We start from the raw sequence: 25,492 nt of genomic DNA, 5'->3' as shown, positions 1-25,492 counted from the left end.
CTCACTGGAGGTGAGCCCCCCAAGCATAGATAGACGAGTCTGTCATCAGGACCTTCTGCGCAGGGAGTGCGTGAAACAGAAAACGTCTGGAAAGATTGAAAAAGTGCATCCACCAGCGGAGAGATCTTTGAAAGGAGGGAGTCGCCACAATCCAGCAAGAAACCAGATCGTGGTCCAGACGCCACTGCAAGGCCAGGATCCATTGTGGCACGTGAAGGTGAAGTCTGGCAAAAGGCGTCACATGAATGGTGGAGGCCATGTGCCCTAGCAGGATCATCATGTTCTTGGCTGAAATAGTAGAAAGAAGAGACACCTTCTGGCAAAGGCGGGCGAGGGTCTCCTGATGAGGCAGAGGCAGGAACGAGCGGAAAAGCACAGTTACTTACCGTAACAGGTGTTATCCAGGGACAGCAGGCAGATATTCTTGACTGATGGGTGACGGCACCGACGGAGCCCCGGTATGGACAATTTTAGAGTGATTGCACTCTAAGAACTTTTTAGAAAGTTCTAGCTCGGCCGCACCGCGCACGCGCGAGTGCCTTCCCGCCCGACAGAGGCGCGCGGTCCCTCAGTTAGTATAAGCCAGCTAAGAAGCCAACCCGGGGAGGTGGGTGGGACGCAAGAATATCTGCCTGCTGTCCCTGGATAACACCTGTTACGGTAAGTAACTGTGCTTTATCCCAGGACAAGCAGGCAGCATATTCTTGACTGATGGGTGACCTCTAAGCTAACAAAAAGAGGGATGGAGGGAAGGTTGGCCATTAAGAAAACAAATTTTGTAAAACAGATTGGCCGAAGTGACCATCCCTTCTGGAGAATGCATCCAGACAATAATGAGATGTAAAAGTGTGAACTGAGGACCAAGTAGCAGCTTTGCAGATTTCCTCAATAGGAGTGGAACGGAGGAAAGCTACAGATGCTGCCATTGCTCTGACTCTATGGGCCGTGACAGAACCTTCCAGTGTCAGTCCGGTCTGAGCATAACAGAATGAAATGCACGCTGCTAGCCAATTAGACAACGTACGTTTAGAAACAGGACGTCCCAATTTATTCGGATCAAAGGACAGAAAAAGCTGGGGAACTGATCTGTGGGGTTTCGTACGCTCCAGATAGTAAGCAAGAGCCCTTTAACAATCCAAAGTATGCAGAGCTTGTTCCCCAGAATGAGAATGAGGTTTTGGAAAGAAAACCGGTAGAACAATGGATTGGTTGAGATGAAATTCAGAAACAACCTTGGGGAGAAACTTTGGATGTGTACGCAGAACCACCTTGTCATGGTGAAAAACCGTAAAAGGTGGATCTGCAACCAGTGCATGAAGCTCACTGACTCTCCTGGCAGAGGTAAGAGCAATAAGGAAAAGTACTTTCCAAGTGAGAAATTTGAAAGGAGAAGTAGCTAAAGGTTCAAATGGAGGTTTCATTAAAGCTGAAAGAACCACATTGAGATCCCAGATAACCGGAGGGGCTTTAAGAGGTGGTTTCACATTGAAAAGCCCACGCATGAACCTGGACACCAGGGGATGAGCTGAAAGAAGTTTTCCATGGACTGGCTCATGAAAAGCTGCAATGGCACTGAGGTGGACCCTGATGGAAGAGGACTTCAGGCCAGAGTCAGACAAAGAAAGAAGATAATCCAACAACGTCTCCACTGCTAGGGAAGTGGGATCAAGATGATGAAGAAGACACCAGGAAGAAAATCTCGTCCACTTTTGATGGTAACATTGTAGAGTGGCTGGTTTCCTGGAGGCATCCAGAATGGAACGAACGGGCTGAGACAAAAGAGTATCAGTCGAGTTCAGCCCGAGAGATACCAAGCCATCAGGTGTAGAGACTGGAGGTTGGGATGCAGAAGGGTTCCCTGCTGTTGGGTAAGCAGAGAAGGAAACAGAGGAAGAAGAAAAGGTTCCCTGGAACTGAGTTGAAGTAGAAGGGAGAACCAATGTTGCCTGGGCCACCTCGGAGCAATCAGAATCATGGTGGCTCGTTCCCTCTTGAGCTTGAACAAGGTTCTCAACATGAGAGGCAGAGGAGGGAAGGCGTACAGGAACAGATTCGACCAGTCGAGGAGAAAAGCATCTGCTGTTAGACGGTGTGGAGAGTAAAGTCTGGAGCAGAATAGGGGCAGCTGATGATTGTGAGGAGCTGCAAAGAGGTCTATCTGAGGAGTGCCCCATTGATCGAAGATAGACTGCAGAGTCACGGGATCGAGTGTCCACTCGTGAGGTTGGAGAATTCTGCTGAGTTTGTCCGCTAAGGAATTCTGTTTCCCCTGAATGTAAATAGCTTTCAGGAAGAGATGGTGATCTATGGCCCAAGTCCAGATCTTCTGGGCTTCCTGGCATAAAAGGCGAGAGCCTGTCCCACCCTGTTTGTTGATGTAGTACATCGCAACCTGATTGTCTGTGCACAACAGAAGGACCTGAGGAAAGAGAAGGTGTTGGAAGGCCTTGAGGGCGTAAAACATCGCTCTGAGTTCCAGGAAATTGATTTGATGCTTCCTTTCCTGGGCTGACCAAAGACCTTGAGTCTGGAACTCGTTCAAGTGAGCTCCCCATGCGTACAGAGAGGCGTCGGTGGTGATGACTAGTTGATGAGGAGGCTGATGGAACAGAAGACCTCTGGATAGATTTGAGGATACCAACCACCATTGAAGAGACTGACGAAGAGATGATGTCACAGATATGTGTCGTGAGCAAGGATCCGACGCTTGGGACCACTGGGTAGCAAGGGTCCATTGAGGAGTGCGCAGGTGAAGACGGGCATGAGGTGTGACATGAACTGTGGATGCCATGTGCCCCAAGAGTACCATCATTTGTCTTGCTGAGATGGACGGCAGAGGAAGCACCTGGTGACATAGAGACTGAAGAGTCTGGAGACGATTGGATGGTAGGAAAGCTCTCATGAGGAGTGTATCCAGGATCGCTCCAATGAATTGAAGTCTCTGAGTGGGAATGATATGAGATTTGGGTAGATTGATCTCGAATCCCAGAAGTTGTAGAAACTGGATGGTTTGGTTGGTGGCCAGAAGGACTGCTTGAGCGGAAGTGTCTTTGATCAACCAATCGTCCAGGTAAGGAAATACATGCAGGTGGTGAGAGCGTAGAAATGCCGCTACCACAATGAGACATTTGGTGAATACCCTTGGAGATGAGGCAAGACCAAAGGGCAGCACCTTGTACTGGTAATGACAATGATTGATCATGAATCGGAGATATGGTCTTGAGGTTACATTGATCGGTATGTGAGTGTAAGCCTCTTTGAGATCGAGGGAGCATAGCCAGTCGTTTTGATTTAGAAGGGGATAAAGGATGGCTAAAGAAAGCATCTTGAATTTTTCTTTTACTAGATGAATGTTGAGATCGTGAAGATCCAGGATAGGTCTGAGATCTCCTGTCTTTTTGGGAACTAGAAAGTAACGGGAGTAGAATCCCTGCCCCTTTTGATCTAGAGGAACTTCCTCTATAGCGTTCAGAAGGAGGAGGGATTGGACCTCCTGAATAAGGAGGGCCGATTGAGGACTGTTCAAAGCAGACTCTTTTGGCAGGCTTTGAGGTGGAAGAGTCTGAAAGTTGAGAGAGTAGCCGTGGCGGATGATGTTGAGGACCCATTGGTCCGATGTGATTACTTCCCACCGGCTGAGGAACAGAGAAAGTCGACCTCCTATAGGCTGAGGCAGGAGAGCAGGAATAGGGATACTGGCTATACTGTGGAGAATGAAGTCAAAAGGGCTGTGACTTCTGCTGAGGAGGTTGTTTTACAGCTTGTTGCTGCTGCTGTTGTCTGGGAGGCTGACGTTGTTGTTGCCTCTGACGCCTAGGTTGCTGAGCAGTGGTAGTCAATGGACGAGCTGTGAAGCGGCGTTGATAGGCCGATTGCTGCCTGTATGGTCTTGGCGGAGGAGGCTTCTTTTTATTTTTGAGCAGGGTATCCCAGCGCGTCTCATGAGCAGAGAGCTTTTGTGTGGTTGAGTCCATGGAATCCCCAAAGAGCTCATCCCCTAGGCATGGGGCATTGGCTAACCGATCTTGATGGTTAACATCAAGCTCGGATACCCGAAGCCAGGCCAAACGACGCATAGCTACTGACATTGCTGTCGCTCTGGATGTAAGTTCAAAGGTGTCATATATGGATCTAACCATAAACTTACGTAATTGTAGAAGAGACGACAAGCATGTGTGAAAAGCGGGATGCTTTCGTGAAGGAAGATATTTTTCGAAAGAAGCCATGGTGGTAAGGAGATGCTTTAAATAAAAAGAAAAATGAAAAACATAATTACTAGCCCTATTTGCTAACATAGCATTTTGGTAGAGCCTCTTACCAAATTTATCCATGGCCCTTCCTTCTCTGCCAGGAGGGACAGATGCATATACACTGGCTCCTGAAGTCTTTTTAAGGGTGGATTCGACAAATAAGGATTCATGTGGAAGTTGAGGTTTGTCGAACCCAGGAATGGGAATTACCTTATATAGAGAATCCAGTTTACGTGGGGCCCCTGGGACAGTTAAAGGAGTCTCTAAATTCTTATAGAAAGTTTCCCTCAAGATGTCATGAAGGGGAAGTTTCAAAAATTCCTTTGGAGGCTGATCAAAATCAAGGGCATCCAAAAAAGCTTTAGACTTTTTGGATTCAGCCTCCAAAGGAATGGACAAGGACTCACACATCTCTTTCAAAAAACTAGAGAAAGAGGAAGTGGCCTGTTTGGAGGATGGGTCAGGGACAGCCGAATCCTCCTCCTCTGAGGAACATTCGCCTTCAGAAAGAAAGGGTTCCTCTGAGTCTCCCCACAGATCAGGGTCCCTGACATGGGAAGAATGGTCCCGAGACTCAGGTGTCGACGTTTGCATGTGTCGGGTTTTGCGCACCGACTTACCCGACCTCATCGATACCGAGTCAGGAGAAGTTATCGGTCGCACCGGTGCCGAAGTCTGCACCGATTGATGGTGAGCTCTCGGCTCCGGTGCAAGGACTGGCATCGATACCGATGAGGTTAGGTGAAGCGGTACCGAGACAGTGGAAGCGGGTAACACGGGTTCCACAATCGGTATCGATACGGGTTGATCCACAACCGGTACCGGTGGCTCGGTGCGGACTGGCACCGGAAGGTTCGGTGTCATGATAGCAGGAAGGAGTCGTTCTAATTGCTCCTTAAGCTGCACCTGAAGGATGGCCGTAATGCGGTCATCGAGGGATGGCACCGGTACCGCTTTTTTCTTCTGCGGTACCTGCGGTGCCACTCGACGCCCCGGAGATGAGGAGCCCGATGTCGAGGGACTCACCTCTATAGGGGCGGAGCGCTTCCGCTGGCGTCTTACAGGCGGCAGGATTGGACTCACTGCACTCGAGGCCGGAAGACGTTCCAGCGGGGAAGGCTTCTTAGCCGGCTTACCTGACTGTTGAGATGCCGGTGTGGAATCACGCGGCGTCGAAGACGAGGGTGCCGACTGAATCGGTGCCGAAGCCGGAGTCGAAGGAACGGGGTCGGACATCTCGGCACCGAATAACAATCGCTGCTGAATTTGGCGATTTTTCAATGTCCGTTTTTTTAAAGTAGCACAGCGGGTGCAAGAAGAGGCCTGATGCTCAGGACCCAAACACTGTAAACACCAGTTGTGTGGGTCCGTGAGAGATATAGGCCTAGCACACCGCTGGCACTTTTTAAAACCCGGTTGAGGGGGCATGAAAGTAAAAACGGCTTCCGCCAAATCGAAGGCCGAGGCTTCGATGGTGGCAGAAGGCCCCGCCGGGGAAAACCGAAAACTGAAGAATAAAAATGAAAGTTTTTTTTTTTTTTTTTTTTTTTTTTTTACAAATGGAAAGAAAGAAAAAAGGCAATTTAAGCCAAAACGTTTACGCGAGCGGGAAGGCAAGTTAGGAGAAAATTTCAACAGCCGTTGAAAACGCGTCTTCTTAGCTCCGCGGAAACTAAGAAACTGAGGGACCGCGCGCCTCTGTTGGGCGGGAAGGCACTCGCGCGTGCGCGGTGCGGCCGAGCTAGAACTTTCTAAAAAGTTCTTAGAGTGCAATCACTCTAAAATTGTCCGTACCGGGGCTCCGTCGGTGCCGTCACCCATCAGTCAAGAATATGCTGCCTGCTTGTCCTGGGATAACGAAGGTATCCAACACCGCTCCGATGAACTGGAGAGATTGGGACAGACATAACTGGGATTTTGGGAAGTTGATCTCGAAGCCCAGACATTGAAGTTACAGAACAGTCTGTTGGGTCGCTGAGATAACCTCCGATCAAGACGACACTTTGATGAGCCAGTCATCGAGGTAAGGGAAAACCTGAAAACCCTGCATCCACAGGGCTGCGGCAACCATCACCAGATATTTCGTGAACACCCTCGGGGAAGACGCGAGGCCGAAGGGGAGAACAAGATACTATAGATGGAGATTCCCCACCCGAAATCTCAAGAACTGGCGAGAGGCATTCAGAAAGTTGTTGTGTGGCAGGTCACCGAGGTTGGGAATGGAGAAGCGGGACAAGTTGTAGGAGACTGAACAAAAGAGTTGGCTTTTAAAAAGCCAGGACCAAATGATGACCCAGAAGCTTTCCTGGCTACTTTTGAAAGAGTGGCAACGGTGGCTCATTGGCCAGCCGAACAATGGGCTATTTGATTAGCACCCTGTTTCGACGGTAAAGCCCAAGCAGCCTATTGGGCATTAGACACCACTGTGATGTAGAAGGCTAAGTCTCCAACTAAAGCTCTTCTATGGCATCGGAAATGAAATGGTGGACAGACATGGACTTAAGAGCTTGCAGATAGGATCCTCGCCCACATCCGGACTCTCTGAATCCGTACCGCAGAGGGCAGCAGCAGCATCCAGAGTGGAAGCAGTGTCAGGAGAGGCCTAGAATCCATATATCAAATGAGACAATCCAGGTCTGTAGTAACCAGCATGGAAGACCCCTTAGAAGAACCTCAGGTGACGCGCCCACCTGCTGTGTCAAATGAGCTAGGTCCGTGGTATATGCTCTCAACAAAAGCTGTATAAAGTTGAGCAAAAACACACACCCTGGAGCAGTGGCCATATCATGTTGGATCGCTGGCGCTCCATGGATAATCCCCTGACTCAGTACACTTATATTTGGCGCCATCATCCAAACCTCTTAAAACCAGCTACACTATCCGCTCTTACCACATCCTCTGGTAACACGTTCCAGAGCTTAACTATTCTCTGAATGAAAAAAAATTTCCCTGTAACTTCGAATGTCCCCTAGTCTTTGTAATTTTTGACAATGTGAAAAATCGATCCACTTGTACCCATTCTACTCCACTCAGGATTTTGTAGACTTCAATCACATCTCCCCTCAGCCGTCTTTTCCAAGCTGAACAGCCCTAACCGTTTTAGTCTTTCCTCATACGAGAGGAGTTCTATCCCTTTTACCATCTTGGTTGCTCTTCTTTGAACCTTTTCTAGCGCCACTATATCTTTCTTGAGATAAGGAGATCAGAATTGAACGCAATACTCCAAATGAGGTCACACCATGGAGCGATACAGAGGCATTATGGCATTCTTAGTTTTGTTAACCATCCCTTTTTTTTAATAATTCCCAGCATCCCGTTTGCTTTCTTGGCCGCCGCCACACATTGGATGAAAGATTTCATCATATTGTGTACAATGATACCCAGATCCTTTTATTGGGCGCTAACCCCCAAGGTGGATCCTAGCATCCGGTAGCTGTGATTCAAGTTATTCTTCCCAATGTTCATCACTTTGCATTTGTCCACATTAAATTTCTTCTGCTACTTGGATGCCCAGTCTTCCAATTTCCTAAGGTCTGCCTGCAATTTTTCACAATCTGCATGCGTTTTAACATCTTTGAACAGTTTAGTGTCATCTGCAAATTTAATCATCTCACTCGTTGTTCCAATTTCCAGATAATTTATAAAAAAGTTTAATAGCACCGGTCCCAGTACAGACCCCTGCGGCATTCCACTGTTCACTCTCTTCCATTGAGAAAAATGACCATTTAACCCTACCCTCTGTTTTCTATCTGATAACCAAGTCCTAATCCACAACTGAACTTTGCCACCTATCCCATGACCCTTTAATTTTCTCAGGAGCCTTTCGTGAGGAACTTTATCAAAATCTTTCTGAAAATCTAGATACACTATATCGGCTCACCTTTATCCACATGTTTATTCACACCTTCAAAGAAGTCAAGCAAATTTGTAAGGCAAGATCTCTAAATACCTCTCTCCTGATCCTATTTACTTGCTTGTTAGTTCCCGGTGGCATTTCTGAAATTGTTTTCAACCTTACATTTAGTATTTGAGATAAGACAAAATGCATCTGATTGGGAAGGAACAGGTCTTTAACCCCTTGCATTTTGCCATTGGCATGTCAGAAAACGGAAGAAAAAAAAAAGTATTTATACATCTTAAACAAGTTTTTGAAGTGATACCTTGCTTTTTTTTAATACATAAAAGCATCATTAACAACCTAAGCTTGTCAGTCATCCACTAAAGAAGTTTTTGGTTATATTTAAATTTGAAGGAATATAAAAACCATCTGAGGAAATAAAGTTTACTATAAAAATTAAGTTTCTGAAATTCGTTGGCAATGGTACCAAGATGCAGGTACACATTTCAATGTATCTCTCAACAAGATATATTGTCAGTACTTGTTTTTACCTTCCACAGTAGACAGTGATGGCTGGTAATTAGTTTCTGAAAGAGGTTCTCGTATCCTCTTGTTCTGCACTGAAGATCTTGATGCTGTGGGCCTATCGGCTATTTTCTTATGTAAATTCTCTCTCCTGGCCCGGGTTCGTTCTAGCAGTTTCTAAATGTAGTAGAAGGAAAAATCATATGTAGGATCACTAGCAAAATATTAAGTATATATAGGCATCGCTCAAGATAGTGTAATGGTAAGAATTTTTTTTCATAGTTCTTATTAATGCCAACAATTTATGACTTACCTGATCATTTTCTTTCATATAGTCACAGCAGATGAATCCAGAGTTATGACCAGCCACCAACAAGCAGAGATGGAGAGAATCATAGAAACATAGCAGATAAAGGCCAAATGGCCCATCCAGTCTACCCATCTGCAGCATCCACTATTCTCCTCTCCCTAAGAGATACCAAGTGCCTGTCCCATACTTTCTTGAATTCAGACAGTCTGTCTCCATCACCTCTACTGGGAGACTATTCTACACATCTACCATCCTGTCTGTAAAAAAAAAAACAACTCCGTCATATAGGATAGCAAACCCCTTGGGTTTGCCATATTTCTCAAAACAAAGCAGAATAAAAAAAAAGTCGCTGTTCATTAAAGCCCTTTGTGCTTTTTTTTGTTGGATTTCTGTGTGCTTTGTCCCTCTTTGTGCCTTTTACCTCTATTGCTGGAGCCACGCCAGACAGGCAGGCGTGATCGCGCTAAACCTCCAGAACTAAAACTGTGCCAAAACAGCCAGATGAAATCACGCTCAACCTCTAAAGACAGAGCCATGCTATATTCCTAGGAAGAGCCGTGCTCTACATTCAGAGATGGAGCCATGCCGAACTGAAAACTGTTACCACACTTTACATCCAAAGATGGATCCAAGCACTGTTCCGACTAAACTGAGGAGTCTTCCACCTATAGTCTTACTAGTGGAGGGCGCTGTTTCATTATCACATTTTCAATAGCGAGAGGCAGGCAAGCTCTGCAGAACTCCAGTGAACTTGCCTATCCCCAGTGACCGAAAACACAATATTGAAGCACCACCTTTCACTGGCAGCAATACAATTCGAGGACTCCTGCTCAGCTTAGAGCAGTGGTCTACAACTCATGGACCACGGGCCGCATGCGGCCCCCAGGTACTATTATGCAGCCCGCGGTCTGAATGCGATGATTGAGTCGGCTCCCTTGCTGCAGTCTTTTTTCCATTCAAAGCCGCGGGTGGTAGTGGTGGCTCTTTTTTTTTTTTTTTTTTTAAAGCGGCAGAAAAGGGCTATAGCCCACCAAGTCTGCCCATTCCAGGTATCCCCTCCCCTGAATTTACTCCCTTAAAGATCCCACGTGAGTATCCCATTTTTTCTTAAAATCCGTCACGCTGCTGGCCTTTATCACCTGGAGTGGGAGTCTGTTCCAGTGATCCACCACTCTTTCAGTGAAGAAGTACTTCCTGGAGTCGCCATGAAACTTCCCTTCGCATGATCCGTGCTGACGTCGGAGAGGCAGCTTCCGACACAGATGCACATCGCGTGAGGAGTCGCCACCCGCGGTTTTGAATGGAAAAAAAGACCGCAGCAAGGGAGCCAACTCTCAATCATCGCGTCCAGGAAAGGAGGGAGGAGGAGGAGGAAGAGAAATGCTGCAGCACAGGGAAGGGGGAAGAGAAATGCTGCTGCTGCACCCAATTGGGGAGAGAGAGGGAAGGAGGGAGAAGGAAGACAAGGGAGAGGAATGATAGATGCCAAGTCCGAGGGAGGGAAAGGAAAGAAGGAAAGGAAATATCAGACCATAGAGGAAGAGGGAGAGATGCCAGGGCATGGGGGGGGAGGGAAGGAGACAGATGGCAAACCAGGGGAAAGGAAGGAAGGTGAGGAAAATGAAAAAAAAAAAAAAATAGGGAGTGAAAAAAAGTCTTGTGTAATCAAAGAAACACTGCCCTGGATATGCAATAAAGCAATGTTACTTACCGTAACAGTTGTTATCCAGGGACAGCAGGCAGCTATTCTCACTAGTGGGTGATGTCATCCGACAAAGCCCCGATACGGACGTCTCACAAGCATGTCTTGCTTGAAGAAACTCAGAAGTTTCGAGATGCCCGCACCGCGCATGCGCCAGTGCCTTCCTGCCCGATGGTCCGGACGTGTCTCCTCAGTTCAGGTAGCTAGCAGAGAAGCCAACCCAGGGGAGAGGGTGGGACGTGAGAATAGCTGCCTGCTGTCCCTGGATAACAACTGTTACGGTAAGTAACATTGCTTTATCCCAGGACAAGCAGGCAGGTATTCTCACTAGTGGGTGACATCCAAGCTAACCTCAATGGGATGGTGGGAGAGTTGGCAACTTAGGAGAATAAATTTTGTAACACTGTTTGGCCAAACTGTCCATCCCTTCTGCAGAAAGTATCCAGACAATAATGAGAGGTGAATGTATGAACCAAGGACCAAGTGGCAGCCTTACAAATCTCCTCAATCGGTGTCGATCTGAGGAAGGCTACAGAGGCTGCCATTGCTCTGACCTTATGGGCTGTGACCTTACAGGGAAGGGGTAAACCAGCCTGGGCATAGCAGAAAGAGATACAAGCTGCAATCCAGTTGGAGATGGTGCGCTTCGATACAGGTCGTCCCAACTTGTTTGGATCAAAGGAGACGAAAAGTTGAGGAGCAGTTCTGTGTGGTTTGGTGCGATCCAAGTAGAAAGTCAAAGCACGTTTACAGTCCAGAGTGTGTAGAGCTGATTCTCCAGGATGAGAATGAGGCTTTGGAAAAAACACTGGAAGAACAATGGATTGGTTGAGATGAAATTCAGAGACCACTTTAGGTAGGAATTTCGGATGAGTGCGGAGGACCACCTTGTCATGATGGAAGACTGTGAAAGGCGGGTCCACCACCAAGGCCTGAAGCTCACTGACCCTGCGAGCAAGTGAGAAACTTTAGTGGAGCCTTGTTGAGAGGCTCAAAAGGAGGTTTCACAAGGAGAGAAAGGACAACATTGAGATCTCAAACCACTGGAGGAGGTTTGAGAGGAGGATTGACATGAAAAAGTCCTTTCATAAATCTGGAAACCACAGGATGAGCAGAGAGAGGTTTCCCCTGTAGAGGCTGATGGAAAGCCGCAATAGCACTCAGGTGGACTCGTATAGAGGTTGACTTGAGACCAGACTGAGACAAGTGTAGAAGATAGTCCAAGACAGAGGATAGGGAGGCTCGCTGAGGCTCCTTAGAATTGGAAACACACCAGGAAGAAAATCTAGTCAAGTAGCAGGCTTCCTGGAAGCTTCCAAGACATCCCTCACCGCCTGGGAAAACTGGTGAGGAGTCACGTTGAGAGGAACCAAGCTGTCAGGTGGAGAGACTGCAGGTTGGGATGAAGCAGTGAACCTTGATGTTGAGTAAGTAGTGAAGGAAACACTGGAAGAAGCACCGGCTTCCTGCTGCTGAGTTGAAGGAGAAGGGAGAACCAAGGTTGTCTGGGCCACCGAGGAGCTATCAGAATCATGGTGGCATGGTCAGATCTCAACTTGACCAGAGTCTTTTGAATGAGAAGAAATGGAGGAAACGCATACAGGAAGCGATTCTCCCAATCCAGCAGAAAAGCATCTGCCTCGAGACGGTGAGGAGTGTAGATCCTGGAACAAAACAGAGGCAGTTTGAAGTTGTGGGGAGCCGCAAAAAGGTCTATCTGAGGCGTCCCCCACTGTGCAAAGATCTGATGAAGGGGTGTGGAATGGAGCGTCCATTCGTGAGGCTGTAGCAGCCGACTCAAGTTGTCTGCCAAGACATTGTCCTTCCCCTGAATGTAGACAGCTTTGAGGAAGGCGTTGTGGCGAACCGCCCAATCCCAGACTCTGAGAGCTTCCTGGCAGAGGGAGGCCGAGCCCGTGCCCCCCTGCTTGTTGACATAATACATGGCGACCTGATTGTCCGTGCGAATGAGGACCACCATGTCGTGAAGTAGATGTTGAAAAGCCTGAAGAGCATTGAAGATGGCTCTGAGCTCCAGAAGATTGATTTGATGGAGGCGGTCCGCACTGGTCCAGAATCCCTGAGTGCGAAGCCCATCCAGATGCGCTCCCCATGCATAGGTCGAGGAATCGGTTGTGAGAACTTTCTGGTGGGGAGGAGAGTGAAACAGCAAACCTCTGGATAGATTCGAAGAGGTCATCCACCAAAGTAGAGACTGCCGAAGAGCAGGAGTGACAATGATGTGTCGAGTCAACGGATCTGACACCTGAGTCCACTGAGAAGCCAGGGTCCACTGAGGAATTCTGAGATGGAGTCTGGCCAACGGTGTCATATGAACTGTAGAGGCCATGTGGCCCAGGAGGACCATCATGTGTCTCGCCGAGATGAACTGGCGAGAAGATACAGACTGGCAGAGATGAAGAAGAGCCTCCATGCGCTGAGGAGGGAGAAATGCTCGGAGACGTATGGTATCCAGGACCGCCCCGATGAAGGGGAGCGATTGTGTAGGTTGTAGATGAGATTTGGGGAAGTTGATCTCAAAACCCAAACTCTGCAGGAACAGAATCGTGGACAGGGTCGCTGAGGTGACCCCCGCGGCCGAGGGAGCCTTGATGAGCCAGTCGTCGAGGTAGGGAAATACCTGAAGACCCTGGTTCCGTAGTGCAGCGGCCACCACCACCAGACACTTCATGAAGACTCTGGGAGATGAGGACAGACCGAAAGGAAGCACTCGGTACTGTAGATGCAGATGTCCCACCCGAAATCTGAGGAACTTGCGAGAGGCCGGATGAATGGGAATGTGAGTGTAGGCCTCCTTGAGATCCAGAGAGCATAGCCAGTCGTTCTGCTCGAGGAGGGGGTAGAGAGAAGCAAGGGTCAGCATGCGAAACCTCTCCTTGACTAGGAATTTGTTGAGGACCCTGAGGTCCAAAATGGGTCGCAGGTCGCCCGTCTTCTTCGGAACAAGGAAGTACCGGGAGTAAAACCCCCGGTTGTGTTGGTCCACAGGGACAGAAGCCGGAGCAAAGCCTGAGCTTCCTGAAGAAGAAGGGCGGTCTGAGTCAAGTTGGAAGGATACTCTCTTGGAGGGTGGTCCGGAGGGACCCGATGGAATTGAAAAGAGTATCCCTCCCTGATGATAGTAAGGACCCAGAGGTCGATGGTTACGGCCTCCCAACGATGATAAAACTGATGGAGGCAGAACGAGACTGGTTATGCCCTCGACGAGACAGTCAAAAAGGCTGAGGAGCCTTAGGGACAGCAGACGCCTGGGACTTTTGCTGAGCCTTCTGGGGGGGCTGCCGCTTCGCAGGTTGTCGTGCAGGCGGAGCTTGCCTCGGCTGATAACGCCGCTGATAGATCAATGGCGGTCGAGAGGGTCGAGACTGCTGAGGCTTAGGCTTCGGCCTAAGAATGGACTGGAAGGACTTTTCATGATCAGACAATTTCTTCGTGACTGTCTCGATGGATTCGTCGAAAAGATCCGCCCCAGCACACGGGACGTTCGCCAGGCGGTCCTGAAGATTCAGGTCCATGTCAATGGTCCGCAACCAGGCCAAACGGCGCATCGCCACAGAGCAGGCCGCTGCTCTGGCCGAGAGCTCGAAAGCATCATAGGCCGATTGCATCAACTTAAGACGAAGCTAGGACAGCGAAGCAACCACTTCCACAAACTCAAATCGAGCCTGGGACTCGATGTATGGCGTGAATTTTCGAAGCACAGGCAGAAAAAATTCCAAATAGGTGGCAAAGTGGAAATTATAATTCAGGACTCGAGACGTCATCATAGCATTCTGATAGATGCGTCGCCCAAACTTGTCCATGGTTCTGCCCTCGCGGCCCGGAGGCACCGAAGCATACACTTGGCCTGGATGAGACCGCTTGAGCGAGGATTCGACCAAGAGGGACTGATGAAAAAGCTGAGGTCCCTCGAAGCCCTTATGATGCACCGTGCGGTACCGAGCATCCAACTTTCAAGGGACCGCAGGGATAGAGTAAGGAGACTCAAAGCACCTCATGAAGGTCTGATCGAGGAGCTTGCGCAAGGACTCGGCCTGAGGACAAGGCAAGTGCATGGTATCGAGATATTCCTTCGAGTATCGAAACCCTGCATCGAGAGTGATGTCCATGTCATCCGCCATTTGTCTCAGAAATGAAGAAAAGGACAGCTAGTCCGCCAGCGCCGGTCTTCGAGAAGGACTCGACGAAGTCGAGGCTTCAGGCTCCACCAAGGCCTGTGAACAACAGGGCGAATAAAAAACCTCAGGGTCCTCGAACTCCGGGCCTGGAGGAGGAGACCCAGCCGAAGCAGAATATCCCATCCGGGGCAATTTCTTCTGAGGCGAGACTGTCGAGTGTCGAGAGGAATGCCTCGAGGAATGTCTGGATCGATGCCCCTCTCGATGCCTGGACGTGGATCGAGCCCGCCTGTGATAATACTGGTCCCCAGAAGCCTCCAAGGAGCAGATAGGACTCGAGGCAGTCGATCGAAGAGGTGGAAGATTCGGTGCCTCCCCAGAAGCCGCCCAGGCATGATAGGGGGTCCGGAAGAACTCGTCCTGCCCCCTGCTATGCCCAGGACTGGGAGGCCTCGAAGGTGGACGCCACACTGTGTCATGGGGCGGAGTAATAGGCTCCAAAGGAGGCAGTTCACTAAGGGAGGCTTTTCTCGAGAGAATCGGTTCCAAGGGAGGCATCTCTCCAAGAGGGGCCTTCCTCGATGGAATCGGCTCCAAGGGAGGCATGTCACTAACCGAGGACCGCCTCGATGAGCCGGACACCGCCCGCCACTCCTCCATGCCGAGCAACGAGGTCAAACGGCGCAGAGGAGGGGGAGGGGCGGCCCACCCCTCGGGACCGGAACCGGGAGGTCACCCTGGATCGAGGCAATCAGCCGGGGACCCATGGTGTGCATGAGTTCCACAAACTGAGCCTTCAGAAGGGACTTCAACGAAGCCGATATGGAGGGACCCGCACCAAACGGGGGCCCTTCCGCACGGTCTCCGCGTTCTTTCGGTGCAGCGTGCTTCTGCTTGCCAGCCTTCGGCACTTTAAGCACCACCGGTGGAACCATGGGGGTCGGTACCTGTTCTGAGGAGACAGAAGAAGGCACCGGCGCCGAGGATGAGGCTGAAACCGGCGTGAACGAGGCCGGTTTCAGAAGGCCCGAAGCAGCCGGGGAGGCAGAGGGCTTTGTCGACGAAGTCGAAGCACCAGTCGATGTCGAAGCCACAGGATCCAACGAAGCTTCCATCTTGAACATGGACTCCCACAGCAGGCAGCGGCGCTTAAACGCTCGCGCCATCAAAGTGGAGCAAGGCCAGCACGATTTCGGAAAGTGATCCGGACCCAGACACTGGAGGCAGCGTCGATGCGGGTCCGTGAGCGAAATCGCGCGCTGGCACTTGCTACATTTTTTAAAACCGGTTATCGGCCGGGACATAGGCCGGAAAAGCTCCGCCGCAAAGTCGAAGGCGCGGAGCCCTAGCCACGCGGCCGACCCAGTGTCGGAAGAAAATTTAAAAAAAAAGAAATCAAAGAAAGGAACAAACGCACGGGAGAGCCAAAAAAACCCAACCCGCGGCAATAAAGAAGGCAAAAAACAGATTCAATGGGCGCAGACTTGAAGTTGAACTTCTCAGCTCCACGGAAGAAAAAGAACTGAGGAGACACGCCCGGACCATCGGGCGGGAAGGCACTGGCGCATGCGCGGTGCGGGCATCTCGAAACTTCTGAGTTTCTTCAAGCAAGACATGCTTGTGAGACGTCCGTATCGGGGCTCTGTCGGATGACATCACCCACTAGTGAGAATACCTGCCTGCTTGTCCTGGGATAATAATTTGGCAATGCTATACATGTGTAAAGAACAGCTCAAAGATATGGAGGGGCTTTTACAGAAAGCAAAAAACCCCTTATACCACCTGACCACCCAATCATTGCTGTATGTTCCATACTTTGAAGCATAAATAGTGCCAATTTGTGCCAAATTAATATCAAATCATTATAAACAAATTTTAAAAAAAAAATCAAAATTGCTTTTTTGATTTGTTTATATTGATTTGATATTAATTTGGCAAAAATTGGCACTATTTATGCTTCAAAGTATGGAAGATACAGCAATGATTGGGTGGTGAAGTAGTATAAGAGGTTTTTTTTTGTCTTTTGTAAAAGCCCCTCCATATCTCTGAGCTGATCTTTACACATGTATAGCATTGTCAAATTATTATTGCATATCCAGGGCAGTGTTTCTTTGATTACACAAGACTTTTTTTCACTCCCTATTTTTTTTCATTTTCATAATTGAGTTTTTTTTTTATACCTTTTCCCTGAATATTGTTGACTTAGTTTGCATCCATCTTTGGCATTAACTTAACATTCAGTTTTTCTGCTTTCTTCTCAAAATCTACTTTTCCATGTCTTACCTTCCCTTCCCTCTCGCCCCTCCATATCTCTGAGCTGATCTTTATATATGTATAGCATTGTCAAAAGATGATAGTTTAGGGATCTGCTAAGCTATGATCTTCTCGGGTATTTTTACCTTCACATGGCTAGGATCAAAGCTCTCATGGTAAGAACCCCCATGACTGAAAAGAAGCAGCTGTGGCTCACCAGGTAAAAGCCCTGTGCTTATCTTCCAGAGGTCATGGGTTCAAATTCCAGCACATATTTTAATTGTGACATTCTACCTTGCAGGTACACCTTGATGATCTCACAATGAGGTCAGCATTGTGCAGCTGCACACCTTCATTTGCAATGAAGTAGAAGCCATGCTAAGGTCTGTATCTGTTTTTGTTTTAAATCTTTTGCAAATGAAGTTATGTATGCAATCTCTATATTTTTTTTTTTATGTGCTTCTTGTCTTTCAAGAATGAGCTGATTAGAGTACTGTTTAGTCAGAAAAAAAGGGTAGCTTTTTAGCAAGAAACCTAAAGCTGTGTTTTTTTCATATTCTCTGCTTCAGTTAATGCATATTTTCCTCTAATTAGTAAATAGCTTTGCTGTTTATCCACAAAAATAGAAGGTTTTGCATGCAATATATCTGTTTTGATGTGCCTTGTTTATGTGGTACCTTATTAAATGTATTTTGAGTTTAATAAAGCAAAAATAAACAACTCAGAGAGCATTGTATAACATGGTATTGTTTCCCAGGTGGCTATACTGCTTTCAAATGTTGCCATTATTGCTTCCCCACTCACAGGAATTGTCTTAAAGCTCTTCAAAAATCTCTGTGGTGTATGTGGAAAGAGAGTGCAAGATTACCTATGCCAAGGGAGAGGGGTAGGTATGGGCTCTTAAATATTTGATAGTATGCAGTTGCATACCAGATGAGACATATAAATGACTGGTTCCAAAGGACTTCAAATTTTTCTGCTACATCACTGGAACTCTACCAAACTACATCACCCAGAAATAGAAAAACACACACCCCTTTCACTCACCCTCCAATCAAAGAAGTCAAACGGAAAAACTGTATGATGGCTTCCTAGCAACACAAGCAGCAAAACTAGATAACCAAGTCTCCAACCTACTGATAACCACCCCCGAATACAAAATATTCTGAAAAGAAATAAAAACGATACTCTTCAAGAAATCACTGAAACACATTTAACATCTCAATCACCTTCCATCCTCCTGCCTTCACCCCTCCCCACAGATACTACCTATTCTTCTCCTCAACTTCTCTTGAATTCACCAATGATCTTCTATTGTAACCCACCATTTATAACTCTTTTGTAATCCGCCTTGAACCGCAAGGTAATGGCGGAATAGAAATCTCTAATGTAATGTAATGTATTTGTTTCATTTTAGCTATATGCTTCATGTGACCTCTCCAATATTAAGATTCCAGGTATCTACTTGTTTTTTTTGCCAGCTCGTCAGGCTTGGCGTTGGGTGTGTAGATGCCTGAAATTATTGCCAGGAGTTACACCCTATTTACCCATATAAGGTAATGGTAATTTTCTACCAGGGATCCATTGTAACCCATTTCGTCACTGGAAGGCGAAGGGACTACAATATCTATTCCAGGTAGTTACAAAAGAGGGAACATTTTACTAATTTGAATATTTAAGACAAATATTCTTTATTGAGATCCGATGTGTTCTCTTATCTTCAATTGAAACATTTACAGTCTTTGCCTATTGATCTTTTAGTGGAGACCTATAGAAAGCAAATAACAGAAATGGTTAGCTGGTCTGCACAAACTGATATCCCACTTTTTCATCAGTTGGGCATATTGGACTGTCAAAAGGGTACTAATTTAGTAATTCTAGCTAGACTTTGGACAGAAGACTTCCAGAGCCCGATATCAGAACTACAGTTACAACGCTCATTGAAGAGAGCTCTTAAATTGACATTGAATATTGTCCATTGGGAACGTCAACACAAGTTTTTGTTCCACTTATATATTTCATCAACATGAGCATATCGTATGGCGATTACAACATCTCACTGTCGTCTTAAATGTGGACAGACGTATGCCTCTTGGTAGTGTCCATATCATGTTCCGCGGATGACATCACCCACAGACTCAGAAAAGCTTGCTAGCGAGTATCACTAACACTAGAATTGTATGCAGTATAGAGAGACTTATGCCCTAAACCAGGGGTGTCAAACTCAATCACATAAGGGGCCAGAATCCAAAACACAGGCTAAGTCGAGGGCCAAATTTTTTATTAAGATACTTTGTCTTAGAAGTATAGATCCTTCCTTACCCTTAGACACCTGTGGCACGGTCAGCCACTTGTGCAGAGCGCCCTGCTCCAACTTAGTTTTTACACTGGGACTGGGTACTTCTGCCTGCAAATGGATACTGAGGCAGCGTGGTGAGGAGCTTGGAGCACTGATGGGAGTGGGGCAGTGCATTCAGGCGCTTGAGCGCCACTGGGACTGGGACTGCACAGTCAGGCACTTCGATGCAGCACAGTCACCACAGGCCACATAAAATGGCCAGACGGACCGGATTCGGTCCCCGGGCCTTGTGTTTGACAATAATCCTGAAGTAGTACAATTATTGTTTTAATGTTTTTCTATAAAATAATTCCCCATCCATATCTCCTAGAAATTTAGTATTTTTTTCTGTATGAGTTACACATTAACATTGTCTTCTCAACATACTTAACAACCCTGGGCTACTAGCAAACACAAAGATTAAAATTACCAACAGTAATAACAATATAAATGTCATCTAAATTGTAAGTAAATACTTACATCATGATTTCCTTCTTTGCAATGCCCCAAAGCAAACAATTAGTTAACAGAACATGCAAGGCAAACAAAACACAAATTATGGTAGCTTGGCCTATAATATACTATCATATGGTACATGCCCAGTTTAAATAAGTTAAAAGAGAGAAGATTTTTCAAAACTGCTGAAACACCCAGTAATTTTATTTAACTTTAAAATAAGCACTCCCTTCAACTGGCAGCTCTTTTGGAAACAAACTTTAGATTACATTTGTAATTACTGGCTTTCAATCTACTTTATTAAGAAGCAACATAAAGGATGTAAAGTTTGGAATATCTCCCAGACTACAATTATGTAATACTAATACAAACTAGACAGTGGAATTAATGCATACAAAATATCACCAAACTCCTTACAATCCATTCTGGAAAGAAACCAAACTGCTTACATGAAGTTAACTGTCTTCAATGTTGAACTGACATATGAACTGAGATTATCCATGGCATCACTTGAATGTAAGTTTTAAATACGCAGACACCAACAGACAAAATTAGCACAAACCCAGTACCAAGAATGCCAACCTTCTATCCTGACTAACAAAAGAAAAACCTTGTTTCCAAGGCAAACTGTTAAAACAGGATTGATATGTATGCTGCCTTCCCTCATCTTCCACACTAGTACATGAAGGAGAGTCACCTTACGTTAGGCCCATATGCCTTTCAGAGAAAATGTCCACTAACTTTTTAAGTTGTAATGTGGAAGACCAATTGTTATACTCAGACACCAGGAATATAAACCCTGACCTGTGTACATATGCAACTCTTTTCTTTAAGAAAATTGCATTCTTGAAATAACTAAAAAGCAGTCTCATTTACAGTTACTGTAGAAATTACTTCCTAGTCCAAATAGCTACTCTCTGTAGTTGTAGCACCAGATTCTTGTTTATTAGCAATCTGGCACAACAAATTTGATGTAAGTAATAAATTATATTTCCAGAAACTAATTCAATAGAAGATCAACATTGTAAGGACACTTTAGCTACAACTTCTCCAAAGATCCCTAAAGATAATTTAGAGAAGTACTAGTGTAGTTTTAGCTTCAAAAATCATATTCCTGCATCTTTGTGCTACTATTCTCTCTTGACTGTGAAGTCCCTGGTATAAGCAAACTGCCTTGTATTAATTCCCATTTCCTTTGGCTGAAATGTTATTATACACAGATGCATTATATAAATAAAATCCAAGCCCATAACTAAGATGTACTGGAACAATATTAACATACCATGATGATTATTCTAGAAAAGCAGAAGGGCCTCTGGAACAACTACTAAATTTAACCATCACATTTTTAGGATAGTGGATCTCAGTCACAGATCTTAAAAAAAAAAAAAAATACAACACAAAACCAAAATGCTCTTATAGCAAAAGCCTTTTTATCTTCTGTTTTAAAAAAATAAAATAAAGATTGTTTGCTTTATTCTGAAACTTAGAAAATTATCTTCTTTAATGACCCACAATATAACCAGATGTGAAAACCCAAGAGAATCCTTCATTTTGCCATAAAGCTGCTTCAAGAGTATTTTCATTACTAAAAGGTTTTCCACATTAGAGAATCTTGGTAGCAATATCCAATTTTACTAGAAGAGTTTTATTTTTTTTAGATTTACCACACCTAAAAAGATGATTATATTTAATAATGGTTTATAATCCTAATTCATAGAAATCTCAGATTGTTTACATTTAATAATGGTTTATAATCCTAATTCATAGAAATCTCAGATTGTTTACAAAGTATGAAGTAACATTGTTCTAAAAGATTTATCATGCATAGAATCCGAACCCAGTCTGGTAGAAAATGACACATGGAAAGCTAGTAACTAGACAGCCACCCAGAGATGTCTTTTGAATCAACATAAAAATCATGTTAAGCAAAGTATGTAAGAGAAGGAAGAGAAAGAAGAGAAAAACTGTCAAGTATTTTTTTATGTGGTTTGTTTGCTGGGAGCTAGTTGACAGATCAAGCTTCACCACCACATACCAGAAAAGAATGACAGTAACACACACACAGGTTCCCTGGATCCATACTTATCGTACATTTTGGGAATAACCAACAATTTACAAAATGATACATTTCAATGTTTTCAGCTAGGGTGTAAAAGAAATCGGTTAAATCATTTAACACTTATTGAATAAGAAAGGAACACAGATCAAAAATTTAGGAGAAGGATTGCTATCTTGTAAGTTGCAGGGCTTTTACGTAATTTTAACAGACAAGACTCATGTGAATCAGTTTACAATTTTTGGAATATATACGAACTCCAAAGTCGCACTACGGGGGAGCCCAAGGTGCAGCGTTTGGGGACGAACCACACCTTCCTAGCTAACCGTTGTCCCATCTGTCACCCCCTTTAAGTGACCCTTGCCCCAAGAGCCCACTTAGAGCAGCTCCATGCCAACGCCTCCCCGCCCTCCTCAATTAACATCCGCAGAAACTCAGCCACTTACCAACCCTACCACGGTAATGAGAAAAAAAAGGAGATGTTATGTGCAGCCGCCGCCGCCCCACCACCACCACCTTCGCCTTACCCAAGAGATCAACAAAACCGCCTTCAAGCTCCATTTCTAGGAGAAAGACAACGCATACCACCAGACAACAGCAAATTAGAGAATGTTGTTTTCAAGGCTAATGAAATCACCCTCCTCAAAAAAAAAGCATTAAAAAGACGCAATGCTGTGCAAAACCTACAGCGTTGTACCCTAAAGCAGCCAAGCACGTTAAGATTGTGGAACACTGATGAGAGAGAATGGCTCCCACTTTCTCACCTCCGTGAACGGGTCCATGTTGCGAAATTCACTGCCTCCTCCGAAGAAAGACTAAAAGCACGTCCGTCACCGTAGTTATACCTCAGCTACAGACTCTGCTCCTTGCCCAGCAGTTAGCATTTGAATTTCAGCGCCCCCTATTACTGTCACTGCGCAGGCGCAAGGGTCACGTGTCCACTTTTCCCCTCTTCCCTATTTTTTATCTTTTTTGGTCATCTTCTTTCCCGGGCGCAGCATTCGCGAGGAAGCGCCGGGGCATGTGGGCCGACGTCATAGAGCGCCGCGGGCGACCGCTTTCGCTCTAACTTTGGGTGGGTGTGCTAATGTAGCGTGGGTATAACTGCTCACTTTGGCTCAGATCCGCTTTCCTTGCCCTGCTTTAGCTGGGCTCGGGTGTGCCGAAGATTTCGCTCCTTTGGCTCTGGCAGATCAGGAGTCGATCCTTAAAGCCCCCTTCAGTCCGCCAGTTCTCTGATCTGAGGCTGTGAGAGTGGCGAGCTCGCGCGCGTTCTGGCATGAATTATGCGCCGCACAAGGCGAGTGCTGATCCTCTCTCATAGTTTCGGGCTTCGGTGAAACTTGTCTCGAGTTTTGGATCTGCATAGCGCAACTGTGATTGAAACTGAAGCACTAGCTTCCTGGCTATCACGGGGAGAATATGATATAGCTGCTGACTAGGGGACAAATTCTCAAAACTTAAGGTTGCCTTTAATGCCGTCGCTAAACTGGTTCCACCACAGGCAGCCGAACGCTTTTTTGTTGGGGAGATAAAGCTCCACCCGACACCCCATAATACCGTGTTTCCCCGAAAATAAGAGTGTCATTAATTTTGGGTCCAGAAAATGCATTAGGGCTTACTTTTGGAGGATTTATTTATTTTTTTTTATCATGTAGGGCAATCATCTCCCTCTCCTCCATCCCAATCCTTCCTCTTTCCTCCCCCCCCCCCCCATGCAGCATCTTTCCTCTGTTCTCACCCATCCCCTTGTGCAGCATCTTTCTATCCCTCCCTCCCACCCCCCTGTGCAGCAGAACCCCCACTGACCCTCCCACTGTGATGCATTAGAGCAGTGGTTCTTAACCTGGGTTCGACCGAACCCCAGGGGTTCGACGGAGGTCAAAACACTTCTCCGACTCATATAGCGCTTTGGTCACGTTCAATCATCTGTCAGTTATTCAGTGATTTTGATCAAGACTGATTGTGTACTCGGTTTCTTGATCTATCAATCAACAGCAGAAGTCACACTAATTTGCAGTAAATTTCATTATTTTGTTATTATTATTCGAAATATAGGAGAACTTTTTTGTTTTCAAAATTGATATTATTTTTTCCCTCACTGTATACCTATGTTTTGAATTTGTAAAAATCATATTTTATTTTTCCAATAAAGAAGGGTTCGGTGAACATGCATATGAAAATGGTGGGGTTCAGTACCTCCAACAAGGTTAAGAACCACTGCATTAGAGGGAAAGCCCCAGTAGGGAAGACCACAAAAGCAGCCTGTTCAGAGTGCTGCTGTCACCACTACTTTAGGAGGCCTTGCAGCAGAGGTATATCAGGTTTTACCGGGGTGGGGGTCGCTGAATTGATAGTCTGATTTTTGGGGGGAATCGGGCAGTACTAGTGTCAGGGATGAAGTCGGGGGCTTCGAGGGGGGTGGGTCAATCTTAAATAGGGCTTATTTTTGGGTTAGGGCTTATCCTTCAGGACAAACTTCACTTTTCATGCAGAACACTATTGTTCACATTTCCTTACCCCCAAAGGATGCAAATTCAAAAGATTCCTCAACAGGACACTCTCCTTTCAAGCAGGGATCTGGAACAACACCTTAAGTCACTGTTCTTCAACCGCCGGTCTGCAAAAAAATCTTGCCGGTCCGTGAAGGATTCGGGTTCCCGCCGCAATGAAAGGTGCTGGCGTCAGCTGACTTGCAACTTCCCATTGCCGTTGCTGTGCCGGGACTCCTGCCGCATATGCTTCCTGCCTTTGTCTCCGCACCTCCAGACCAGCAGCGGCAGCTCTGTGTGCTTTTAACTTCGGCACAGAGCTGCCCCTAAGCAGTAGTTTAGCTGCAGTTTCATGAGACAGCCTCGGGGTCTTTGCTAGGCCAGCCCGCTTCATTGATGCGATGTGGGCCGGCCTACCAAGGGCCCTGAGGTTGCCTCATGAAAACGCGGCTAAACTACTGCTTAGGGGCAGCTCTGTGCAGAAGTTAAAACCACACAGAGCTGCTGCTAGCCTAAAGACTCTTGGGCCGCTGAAGGAGGGCAAAGAGCAGCTGTCCTGGAGGTCTCCCTTCCTCTCACCTTTGCAAGTCCCTTTTTACCACTTTTTTTTTCTTCAAACGGTGACAGGCCCCAGCATCGACGTCAAGTAAGTTCCATTGTTCCTTGCAAGCAGTTCTGCTCGGCCAAAGCTTCCCCTCTGATATGAGCCACCCTCAGGGGAAAGAAAGTGACCCGCAAAGGTGAGAGGAAGGGGGTCAGATGATGTAAGGGGGGGAGAGAGAGAAGGGCAGATGATGGAAGTGAGAAGAAGGGAGAGAGAGAGCAGAAGGCAGATGGATGTCAGTTGAGAGGGGAGAGCAGATGCTGAATGGAAGTGGGGAAAGAACACATACTGGATGGAAGGAGGAGATAAATAAAGGGGGAAGAAAATAGAGTTAGTAAGATAATGGAGGGGTGAGGGAAAGCGGTGACAAGCTGTGGGTAGACACAGTGAAAAGAGGGAAGCAGGACTAAATAGTAAGAAAGAATTTAATTTAGATGGAGGCAGAAAATAGAGAAGGAAGACCAGAAAAGGAAAGGGAAGAGAGAGGAGAGAAAGATATCAGATCTGAGTGGAGGAAATGAGAAGA

General features: G+C 46.4%; 1 protein-coding gene across 4 annotated transcripts in view; it reads right to left on the bottom strand.

The window, feature by feature from the left end:
- The window catches only part of ANLN (anillin actin binding protein), a 321,192-nt gene extending 298,370 nt beyond the window's left edge, over window positions 1–22,822 (bottom strand). For 2 of the 4 annotated variants that reach the window (XM_033930207.1, XM_033930211.1), the window contains exons 1-2: window positions 22,635–22,821; window positions 8,640–8,790 (exon numbers count right to left, since the gene is read on the bottom strand). In XM_033930207.1, coding sequence (XP_033786098.1) covers window positions 8,640–8,790; window positions 22,635–22,652 — 169 coding nt within the window. In that variant the 5' untranslated portion in view covers window positions 22,653–22,821. Of the gene's footprint in view, window positions 1–8,639; window positions 8,791–22,634 lie in introns of all 4 variants that reach the window. The other 2 variants (XM_033930208.1, XM_033930210.1) reach the window with 2 other exon arrangements.
- Between the last annotated feature and the right edge of the window lie 2,670 nt (window positions 22,823–25,492).

The sequence above is a fragment of the Geotrypetes seraphini genome, chromosome 2 (genome assembly GCF_902459505.1).
Source record: "Geotrypetes seraphini chromosome 2, aGeoSer1.1, whole genome shotgun sequence".
Taxonomy (NCBI): Eukaryota; Metazoa; Chordata; class Amphibia; order Gymnophiona; family Dermophiidae; genus Geotrypetes; species Geotrypetes seraphini.
The sequence above is the reverse complement of the archived record's forward strand: the minus strand, read 5'-3'. Positions and strand labels throughout refer to the sequence as shown.